The 12,431-nt window shown below is 35.2% G+C and overlaps 1 protein-coding gene across 1 annotated transcript in view; it reads right to left on the reverse strand.

Moving 5' to 3' along the window:
- The window catches only part of LOC131529122 (inactive tyrosine-protein kinase PRAG1), a 31,715-nt gene that overhangs the window by 13,265 nt on the left and 6,019 nt on the right, over positions 1-12,431 (reverse strand). Inside the window, 2 exon segments of the mRNA XM_058758668.1 lie at positions 7,577-8,913; positions 10,752-11,126. Coding sequence (XP_058614651.1) covers positions 7,577-8,913; positions 10,752-11,009 — 1,595 coding nt within the window. The 5' untranslated portion in view covers positions 11,010-11,126.

The following is a 12,431-nucleotide window of genomic DNA, read 5'->3' on the forward strand; positions in this document are numbered from 1 at the left end:
TTTGTGGGAAAAACTGGAGGAACAGACGTGAAGTGAATTCCCTCGCTGTGTCATTACATCATTATCTCTCTCTCTCTCTCTCTCTCGTATGTCATTTATGGTAAAGAGAAACTTCAGAATTGGTTCAATCAGGGCTGAAAATCTCTCAAACAACGGATGTTCACATTTGAAAACCATGCTGGGCACTAGAGCTGCTACATATATGTTTTACATTATTATTAAAAAATATTACCAAAAAAAAGAAAAACTGTAAATCTGTATACTGAAATCCCGAGTGCATTAGAAAAGCAGCAGCATTTCAACCAATCAGGAAAAAACACACAAGTGCACATGAAAAATCAAGTACAAGAACACGACTGACGCAGTGACAAACACATCAGTGATGCACAAACAAAACAACAGAGCTTCGAGTCTCTTTGACCAATGAAGATCACTGACAGACGTCAAACTGACCGTCATCCGTCACACGGCCAAGTCTCCTTGGGTAAAAGCAGACCTGAGATCAGTCTCTCCCTGTCAAACACACACACCTGATGATCTGCGATGAAGCACCGCAGCTTCCTCTGAACTAAACACACAGGTCAGATTCTCACACACACACAGAAGTGAAGTGAACAAATGAAGGAAGCACATTTGAGCCTCAAAACCACAGAGTTTCATGGGACTGAAGCCTGTTTTTCACACACACACACACACACACACACACACACACACGGTTATTTAATCGAGAACATACCATAAAGGTGAGCTGCTTACATAAAGTCAATAATAATGACTAAAGACTAACACAAACACTGATAATAAATTAATTATACATACACACATATATATATATATAGCATGTTTAGAAATACACAACTTCAGCGCTGTGATACAAAGTAACAAGATCAACAAACACACTCATGATTCGGTGCGGTGAGTCGCTCTATAAGTAGAACAGCAGCACTTCCTGTGTGTGTGTGTGTGTGTGTGTGTGTGTGTGTGTGTGTGTGTGTTAAACACCAGTACCAAACTTACACTTATTTACAATAAGTGTAAATAGCTATAGATTCTATTTACACTGTTACAATAGCAGGATTTTCTGCTATTTATACTACTTAATTCAAATAGTGGCCATTATCCGCACCTCAGTATTGTAGTACATTATAAAAGTACATAATAATAAAGTATTGAATGTAAATTATAGTTTAAATTCAAATTATTAAATAGATGCCACATGTTTGGGACAATAAAGCCCTCCCTACACCTACCCAATACTTTATTTTCAACTTTTTGATTATTTCCTTAATTTTTATTAAAAATAAATGCCTTTCCGATGTGATATGAGATTTGAAAAGGGAGTAAAAAAAAATTCGGCAAAAGGTGGATTCGAACTCGGGTCGATCGTGTCAAAAAGACTGCGGTACGTGTTTTACCATCTACGCCACTGGAGCTGTTGTTAAACTGTTGTCTTTTGTAGTGTAGTCTAGCCCAATCACACGTTAGTGGGCGGAGTTACTGTAAACAGCCTCTGCCAACAAGAAGGGCTATCTGCACTTATAATAGACACTCCGTAATAATATTTACTGTTATACTAAATACTGTATATTAGGATAGGACAATATTAGGCTGAGATACAAATATTTGAAAATCTGCAATCTGAGTCTAAATATTGAGAAAATCACCTTTAAAGTTGTCCAAATGAAGTTCTTAGCAATGCATATTACTAATAAAAAATTAGTTTTGATATATTTACGGTACAAAATATCTTCATGGAACATGATCTTAATATCCTAATGATTTTTGGCATAAAAGAAAATGTATAATTTTGACTCATACAATGTATTGTTGGCTATTGCTACAAATATACCTGTGCTGCTTATGACTGCTTTTGTGCTGCAGGGTCACAAATTATTTTTAAAAATTATATATACACATTAAAAAGATAATCTTTGTCCACTCTTCTGTCCCTATAGAGCAGTTCAGTGCAGGAAAGCTCATCTTTGGCTGATCTTGTATCTTTGATCTGAATCTTTCCAGCGGAGCTTCAGTTTCCCACAATCACCTGATTTTCACACGTGTTTCTGCTGATCTGAAGTGCATCATACAGACACACGCTCAAACACAGACATTTACACAAACACAGCAGCACATCGTGACCTTTCCGCAGGTTTACCACACACACTACAGGACCTGAGTGAAACACACAGCCGTCTGTCACTCACCTCAGAACCAGCCGGACTGGAGGATCATCAGCGTCTGAGTGTGAATCACCGCGTCTATTTGAGTGAGTGTGTGTGAGTGTGTGTGTGTGTGTCCGGATCTGGTATCATCATCTCTGACCCGAGGCATGGAAACAAACACTCGAGGCACAGATCATCTGTTCCTCTGCTCCAGAAGCTTCTTCACCTCGACCGACGCTCAGAGGAACGACTGAGAAACATCAGAACATCTCAACACCTGCGCTTACAGACCACCATCACGCTTTAATATCCATAATCACCGCAGCTTCTGTTTGTCCTGCTGGAAAAAGCAGATTTGAGAACCATCTGCTCCATAAATGATTCATCAGATGAGTTCATAACTTCACCCATTTACACTATGTTCCTTAACAATGGGTTATTTAAAGAAGGTTCTCCAAACAGAGGTGATTAAAAGCTAATAATTAAATCATAAAATGATTAATATATATATATATATATATAATATTAATTAAAAATCACAAACGAATAAAATATATATATATATATATATATATATATATATATATATATATATATATATATATATATATATATATATATATATATATATATATATATATATATATATATATATATATATATATATATATATATATATATATATATATATATATATATATATATATATATATATATATATATATATATATATATATATAAAAAAAAATCACAAACGAATAAAATGAAAATGGTAAATTAAAATAGAATTATTTTTAAATCAATTCAAATTCAAACGAAATAAAAATAAAATTTAAGTTTTAAAATAAACTCAAGTAAAATAATTAATTTTAAAGTAAAATTCAAATGAAATTAATATATAATCAAATTAAAGAGTTTTAAGAGGTTTCATTTGTTTATTTTAAAATAAAACAAATGAATAAAATAATTAAAATGTAAAATTCAAATAAAACTAAAATAATTCATTTATAAATTCATAACAAATGAATAAAAAAATAAATACATAAATAAATAAATAAATACAATTAAGTTTCAAATAAAACAATCACAAATTAATAAAATAAAAGCATAAAATTAAAATAAAACAAATCAATCAATAAAACTTAGTTTAAATTAAAACCATCAAAATGAATAAAATACAAAAAATATAAAAAATTGAAATAAATACATTTTAAAATAAGAACAAAATGAGGCACTTCCTAAAAAATGTTAAATATTTTATTTGTTGACCTGAATGTCATGTGACCATTGAACAACAGAGAATCGTGTGAATGTGCTGTTAAACGATTGAAATATGAACTTCATATTAACTAAATGTAAGGGGGACTTCGAGACAATATTTCAGCTCGGAGGGGTTCAGCGGATGAAGCGTTTGAGAATCCCTGGACGTTTATTTTTACATCCGCACTGAAGATGAGATCCACTCACAACATGTAAAACAGACAGATTTGCATACTGCTTCTCTTTAAATAACGTGTTTCCAGGTCATTAAGCGCCGTTAACCTCGGATTCATCTGCCGTTACTGGAGCACGTTTAGTATTTGTGATGGAAACAGCGTGAGCTTCTGTTTCTGACTCCACTGAAGCACAAAATAATCTCATGAAGAGCGTCAGCGACGAGTCTCTGCACGCTTTAACTGAGGACGGGTGTATCACTTTACCGTACTACAGTATGCCAATAATAATAACCAGCCAATGACGAGCTTACCTGGACTCAACTAGTCTCTAAGGACGGGTCAGGATGGTGGAGGAGTCAAAGTAACCTTTTTTTAATTTATTTTTAATTTAATATAATATAAAATTATTTAATATAAAATATTTGATATATTTTAGCATAACATTAAATATTATTAAAAACATTATGAACATTTGTATTATAATATTTAATGTAATATCAATAGTACAATACCAACATATATTAAATACATTAAAATATTTATTATATTTAATGCTATATTGAATATTACAAAATAAAAAATCATTTAAAATATTTATATATTAAATGTTTAATATATTTTAATACTATATTAATATTTTAATACTATATTAAGATATTATAATTAAATTTTACATTTATAAAAATAAGAAAATTACAATGTTTAATACAATATTAAAATATATTAAATACTTGATACATTTTAATGTATTAAAACAAATAAATTATTTAAACATTTTCCAGTATTAGTGTTTTATTTATTCAATTTAAATTGACATTTTTATGATTTCATCAACTCCTAAAAAAACAGTTTGGAAACCCGGCATTAATACATTTTAACCCACTGACTGAATTTTGAAAATATGTAATTTTGCACATCTAAAAAAATGGGAGCATGTTTTGCAAGAAAATACTATTTTAGTCTTTCTACTTCAGATTTCACATATAATTCAATGTGCTATTTATGTTTCTAAGCAATTGTGAAATTTACTTTCCATGTCTGAGTAAAAATAGTTATATATAACTATATATAACTATATAAATATATATATATAAACAGCAGATCGCGGCTCTGAATGCGGCTGATGCTCAGATGCGAGCGTTTATTGACTCCTCATCCGGAGCTCAGCAACAGACGATCTCAGCGCGCTTTATTTTGGTGACGCGACTCTGGGCCTGAAATGTTCCTGTGAGTCAGTCATACATGAGAACAAATAAAAGCTCACGCTAATGGAAACCGCTCTGAAGGGCAGAGAGCTGATGCAGCGTACGCTTCTATAAAGATGAAGCGGTTAACGTTTAATTTCAGCTCTGAGCACGACCGGCTCCATCCTAACCCTCACGTCGCAAGACATGCAGAACATTTTCTAAAACATGCATAGATATTAGTAAAACTATAAAACATTGCAATTGCTTTAAGACCATCAAAAATACATAATTAATTTTTTTCTGATTTTTTACACTTATTTTTTAAGAGATACAACCACTTTTTAAAAAACGTTGTTGGGTCATTTTGACTCAGGTATGTATGGAACCCATTAGTGTCAAAAATAGTTTTTGTAAAATTATCTATGAAGGTTTAATAGTGTCGAAAACTTTAGTAAAATATATTTCTTCTTTTCCCCATATCTCTCACACTTTTGGACTGAATTTTTGGGACTGAAGTTTGTTAAAACATTTATAAATTTTACATCTGAAAATGAACGTTTATGCAAGTAAAATGCATTTATCTTGTTTGAAAACTTTTCAGAGTAATATATATATATATATAAAAAATTCTAATATAATCATACATTTGGACTTTTTGATCAATTTTGAGTTATAAATTTATAGGAATTTAATTAAATTCTATTCATTCCAATGGCGTTAACACTGGAAATTCTCAGATTATATGTTCTTATAAATTACATTCAATAATATATTCAAATAAAATGAAAAAAAAAATAAAATTATAATAATTAAAAATAATATATATTTTATATATATATATATATATATATATATATATATATATATATATATATATATATATATATATATATATATATATATATATATATATATATATATATATATATATATATATATATATATATATATAGCATTTTGGAGTGTTTCATGTGTACTTTGAAGTTTCAAAGAATTTATTTTTTATTTATAAAAAGGGGTACATGCAATAATAACAGCATGCAAAACTTTTATATTTATATATATTTATATTTATTTATTGATATTATTAACATTCGCTCACTAATGAGAGGTTGCTGATCAGATACAATATGTTTTTAGCTGAAAAATATTAAAGTTATTAAGTTCTTGTATGCAAAAACAGTGTACATGTTCGGAGGGTTAACAGTGTAAACAGATGAAGTTCAATCAGACTGAAAGTGTTAAATGGACTAAAGGCCAACAGCAAATAAACACAGACTCAGTGCTGGCGTGTCGATAAGACAAGCCCTCTATTTACAGAAACACAAATCGCACATGTTAAGCGTGGTTACAGCACAATAAATGAATCGAATGGCGCTGATGAACAGGCGTCACATTCAGAACGGCGTGAACAGATCTGCACTTGATATCATCATCATGGCTGAATGAAGGACTGATAAAACTCACTGCAAGCAAACAACAGAGAGACCGGCCTAAAACTCACAAGTCCAGACACAAACAAAAATCAACTTCATTCAGAGAGAACGAGAGCGAAACAAATGCATCAAAATAAACAATTCATCTCAGTAAACCACTGAGCTCAACGAATCACATCACCTGATTACAAACCAATACAAGAAAACAAAACCAAAGACACTGATTATCTCACAATGAATCCATCACAATATAAAACCAGAGATCAGACTAAACCTTTTAAATTCATTGAAACCTGGTTAGGAACACCAGACAACTTTGCCTTCATGCACTATTGGAAATTATTGGAAAGTGCTTTGTTGTTGGGAAAACAGGATAATGGAGTACATCAGGTTTATTCTTGCCTATTTCTTGGGGAAACCTTATTAAAGCCAAAATGCATTGAAAATATTTAGTCAAAAACCAACACATGTAGCGTCCCATTCATTTACAACCACAACTAGATTGTCAGCCAGCGATTCTGAAGTTTCAATCAAATCAATGCAGTGTAAAATACATACAACATGCATCAAATGGTTATTTATATACATAAATAACTGTAATGCAAGAGAAAGGATTTCGTAGGAAAACACTAATAAAACTTATCAATAACTATGTTTAAAGTTTCATCCTCCCGACTCAAAAACTGTGGTATTAAAATTATCTCCATGTTTCCCAGTCGTAAATATGCCTTGAGAGTGTTTTTCTCTAGCAATACCAAGAGATTTTAAATTCATTGAAATGACCTGGTCAGGCAAACCAGAAGAAACAACATAACTGGCTCTTTGCACTTACACTGCCTTTATGCGCTATTGGAAATTTCCTAATTCACACTTCTGAAGTCATATTTACTTGTTTACTGCTTTCCAAGTGCTTTGTTGTTGGGAATAACAAAAAAAAAACAATGGAGGATACCAGATTAATTCTTGCCAATTTCTTGGGGAAGCTGCATTAAAGCCAAAACACATTGAAGATATTTAGTAAAAACCCAATAGACTTTGAATAAAATGCAGCGTCCCATTCATGGACAGCCAACTAGATGTTCAACATGCAATTACGTTTAAAGTTTAGTCTGGGGTATTATAATTATCTCCAGGTTTCCCAGTTGTAAATCCAACTTGAGAGCCTATTAGTGTCCAAATTCCCAATCCCTAACCTCAACCCATGTCCAAAAGTGACTAGGAAACTCATATTTACCATATCACGTGAGGGCACCACAAATACCAAGACTAATCTGACTCCATCAAAGGATAAGTATGGATATGTTCAAATGATTAATATCTTGGCAAACAGCATAAAATAAGGATGCAGCTCTCACCGGTGGTGTTTTTTGGGAGGTGGCGGAGGTGGCGCAGGGTCCCGGCTGGTGTTGGGTTCACTGGAGTGGATGAGAGGAGACTGGCTCAAGAGCAAGCTCTCTTTGGCTCTGCCATCCTCCGCCGGCGCTTGACTGGTGCTTTTGTTGGCGGTGCCTGGCATTGCACTGCTCTCGCTCGTCCATTCTCTGGACGGAACAGCAGGAGCATTGATAGAGTCGCCCAGCCCACCACAAGAGCCCGATCTCTTGGACTCAACCTCCTCTTCTGCCTCGTCAATACATCCCTCCAGACTCCTGGCGCTGTTGGACTTGTGTCGGACGGCATGAGCATTGGTGTCCACTTGCGAGGTCACTTGGTTTGGAGGAAGAACCACGTGAAAGCTGAGCTCGGGTAACGGTAAGGAGAGACTGGAGGTACCAAGTCTTGGAGGACGGGTGCTGATCTTAGGAGGAACCGGAGGGCTGGATTGAGGCTTGGGTTGGGTCGTTTCGGTGGCATCGGGAGCATTTGGCCAAGCGAACGCCGGGCTTGAAGGGTCTTTGGGCGCGGTTGGGCTGAAGTGGGTCCATTGGGTGCTTACGGCCGAATCTGGGCTGCTCAGGTAAAACGTCCGGTTGTTTTCCTCAGTATGAGCGGCTACGACTGTAATAGTCGCTCTTTGATTATCGCTTGCGTTGCCTTCGGTTTCAGACTCGGAGGATTGCGGAGCCTTCTCGTCGCTTTGAGCATTGAGTCGTCTTTTCCTCTTGGTACTCTCAGCATAGATCGGCTCACTTTCCTCGAGCCCGTTTGGTTGAACACTTGGAGACTTCTGAGGACTCCGGAGTCCCACTAAAGAATCCACGCTGCTCCGATTGGAGCACGAGTCCGTTAGGCTTTCGCGGAAGGAGTCTGGAGTCATCGGAGACGGTGAAGTACCTGGCGTCTCATTGGACGATCCGTTAACCACATTCCCTGGTGCGGTTCTGGCTTGCCTTTCCTCTACGGATCCCCTTAGAGGACTCGTAACTCCATCACCGTTTCCAGGCCCATTATGAAGACCTGAATCTCCATTGGCGTAAGTGCTCTTGGTCATGGGTCTATAGGAGTCACTGTTCCCATTTGCTTTCAGACTGTGGGGAACGCAGCCATCTTCTTGACTCATAAATATATTGCTGATAATCATGCAGTCTTTGGATAATCCAGTGGGAGAACAAACATTTGGGGAGAACTTCTTCCCGGAGATGCCGTTTTGTATTACGGTTTCTCTGAGAGATTTATTACATCCATTGCTATCGATGTACAGAGGAGCCAAATCCAGAGTTTTCTTCAGTCCTACAAAAGTCTTCTGGTTGTTCTAAGATACAGAAGCAATCATAAGTCCGGATAGAATTCAAACACTGGATCACTGTGTTTACAATAAAAAGCTTATTATAAATACATACTCAACAACTTGCCAATGTAAGAAACCCACATTGAGATAACAACAACATCAAAGCGTAAACAAACAAGCACGCTGAATAAACAGGCAACATTTCACAGGCATGTCAAGGCAATCAATAGACAATTCTTCACACGGGTACAAATAACTAGGGTAAACGTACCTATTAAGCTCACGTACCCTTTAAGCACACTTCCATTTTTGAGATCAGATTATAAAAAGAAAAAATAATTTATTATCCTACTTGATGTCTTAACCAATTGATATGTTTGTTACTATATACTTCCTGTAATATCCAGCCAATCAGATCATCGCACGCTGAGATACGGGTCTCCATGTGTTCTGGCGGCCATATTGAAAGCCGTCTAAAAACTTTCACCAAACGAGGAGCTCCTTAAATGTGCATTTTTAGATGTTTAAGCCTTTATTTTGGGTACGTTCACTACTTATTGTAAAATTAAGAGATTAATGTTCAGACTTTTGCATATTATAAACCTGGAACTTGGATTTGAGAAATAATGACATTAGCTCCAAAAGATAGTTTTAGCAACACAGCGCAGATGCTACAGAACACAGTTAGCGGACTAGCTGTATAAGATCGTGTGCTACGCTAACATATTACTTCACAGGCATTACTGGCTTGTACTTTTACATCCATAATATTATAAGTTGACCGTTTATTGCTGGTCTGTGGTTTTACAGCGTTTTACAATTTTAAAGATTTCATATTATTTTATAAGAAAAAGTATAATTTCATAAATATTGTTAATAATAGTTGTTCATATTAAAATATGTATGACCTTAATACATGACCTAGACTACTTATTTAGCAAAATCCTGTCATTAAAATCAAATAAAACAAATTTGTGTGAGAGAGATTAATATTTTATTTTAACATAACTTTTTGTACTGAAACTAAAAATGTCTCAATGTATATTTTGGTGAGCTTAATAGGTACGTTTACCCTAAATCAATCATTTGACTCCACAGACGACTTTATGTGACTGTGTCCACGTGTTTGCTTTACAGTCTTCCATAGAAGTGATTCAATGCCCTTGACGGTGATCTAATTATCTTTGTTTAAACAGCCTAAATGTGTCCATATCACTGCCTTCCTGTACAGTGTGAATGGCAATCTGTTATCTTGCGTTCACAAAGACATTCCAGTCTCCACCCATGCAGTGGAGAATGTTGACTAAACCCCACCCAAACAAACCCACCTTGGAGATATCACTGACTTTCACCATAATAAGAGCTTAAAGGAATAGTTCAGCCAAAAATGTGTTCATTCTCAGGCCATCCATGATGTAGATGAGTGTGTTTCTTCATCAGGTTTGTAGAAATGTGTCTCTGCATCAGTGTCTCAGCAATGGATGCTCTGCAGTGAATGGGTGCCGTCAGAATGAGAGTCTGATAAAAACATCACAATAATCCACAGCACTCCAGTCCATCAGTTAACATCTGGAGAAGACAAAAGCTGAAACAAATCCATCAAGACATTTTTTAACTCAAATATGACTGGAGTGCTGTGGATTATTGTGGTGTTTTTATCAGACTCTCATTCTGACGGCACCCATTCACTGCAGAGCATCCATTGCTGAGACACTGATGCAGAGACACATTTCTACAAACCTGATGAAGAAACAAACTCATCTACATCATGGATGGCCTGAGGGGGAGCACATTTTCAGCAAACTTTCATTTTGGGGTATTCCTTTAAGAGTTCATCCACTCAATGAATTCAGTGCAGATACCTGTTCTGTGTTCATGTTGATGTCCGTCTTGACCTCCATTGCGACGTCCACGTTCATCATGGTGGGTCTGACAGCGATGGTGGGTTTGCTATACGGAGAGGGAGACGTCACCCCATCCTCGTCTTCCCCGATCAGACTTGTTCGGACACAAGCGCTGCCCGCTGTGCCGGTCTGTCCGTGAGCGCTTCGCGGATGGAAGCAGTTCTTACAGGAGCCTGGTTTCCACACGTGCTCTGCAAACTCTCCACACGCAGACATTTTAACGCAGACCTCGAGCTCCCGTCTGATCGACTCTACTGCCGGCTGGAACAAGCTGAGAACAGACGACGGTGTTTGGTCATAATGTGCAGCACAGGAGATCAGCAGCCTGTAAACCTGAGAAAACACAAGAGAAATTTTAGATGATTTTGAGTTATGCTGGTGTATGTGTTTGATATGAAAAAGCACATGCATTTGGAGAATTAGTCACATGTTAAAGTCGTCAAACACACAGAAACTCAACGGTCTTCACTACACACCAGCAGCGTATAAGTTTGGTTTAACCGGGAGAAATACTGACAGAAATATTAGCAGTGAAATTAACTTCTCACGACTAATTATTAAGGCTGCAAAAAGGCAGAAAATTTCCAGAAAACTTGAGAAACTTTCTGGGATTTTTTGGAAACTTTTAAAGTTTCCAGAAATGTTCTGCCTCTTTGCAACCCTACTTATTATTATTACTTAATTAAAACATTATTTTAAGGAATATCGCCCAATCAAGAGACTTTATTTAATTAAAACATTACAGTTTTTTTTGCAATGTTTTGTTCTAAGTAACTGGTGTATTTTCATATGATTACATTTAAAAAGACTGATTGATTATACCGTTATAGTCGTATGAAGAAACTTGATTGCCACAGTTTTTGATTATAATTTTTTATTCAGTCATAAATCACAAAATCCAGTAAAAAGAAAACAGAATTTGGGAAAAATATGAAGTATTTCATAATACCCGAATATTGTCAAAATTTTAAATCATCATTAAATGGTAAAAATTTTATTAAATTAATTGATTAGACATTTTGATAGATAAAATATAGAGTGGAGAATAATGAAAATGTAAAACACTGAATTTGGGAGAAAAATAAAAAAAGATTTCATAATGGCTCCAGAAATATAAACAGTTTTTCTTTAAAGCTTTGCATAAACCTTTGTACATTTCAAGTGTTTCTGACATGGAAACGCACTTGTGTAAGAGACTTTGGCCTAAATTATCAGATGAAAGTACTTCACGCTTACTAGTGAAAAACAAAAGGTGCAAATCCGCTCCTCCAATTCCTGGTCCCTCCCTTCATAGAGAGCTTTCCTTTGGAAAGACTTACTCACCCACTTCATGAAACTCAACCGCAGCCGGAATCATGACCTTAACAAACTCATTCTGTCCAAACACGAGGACCAACGATCTACAAGTTCCTCAGCGCACCTACAGTCATGGCCAAAAATATTGGCACCCTTGGTAAATATGATCAAAGGTGGCTGTGAAAATTAATCTGCATTGTTAATCCTTTTGATCTTTTATTTTAAAAATTACAAAAATCTAACCTTTCATTGGATAAGAAGAATTTAAAATGGGGGGAAATATCATTATGAAATAAATGTTTTTCTCTAATACACATTGGACACAATTATTGGCACCCCTAG

Source organism: Onychostoma macrolepis, chromosome 21 (genome assembly GCF_012432095.1).
Source record: "Onychostoma macrolepis isolate SWU-2019 chromosome 21, ASM1243209v1, whole genome shotgun sequence".
In the NCBI taxonomy this organism is placed as follows: Eukaryota; Metazoa; Chordata; class Actinopteri; order Cypriniformes; family Cyprinidae; genus Onychostoma; species Onychostoma macrolepis.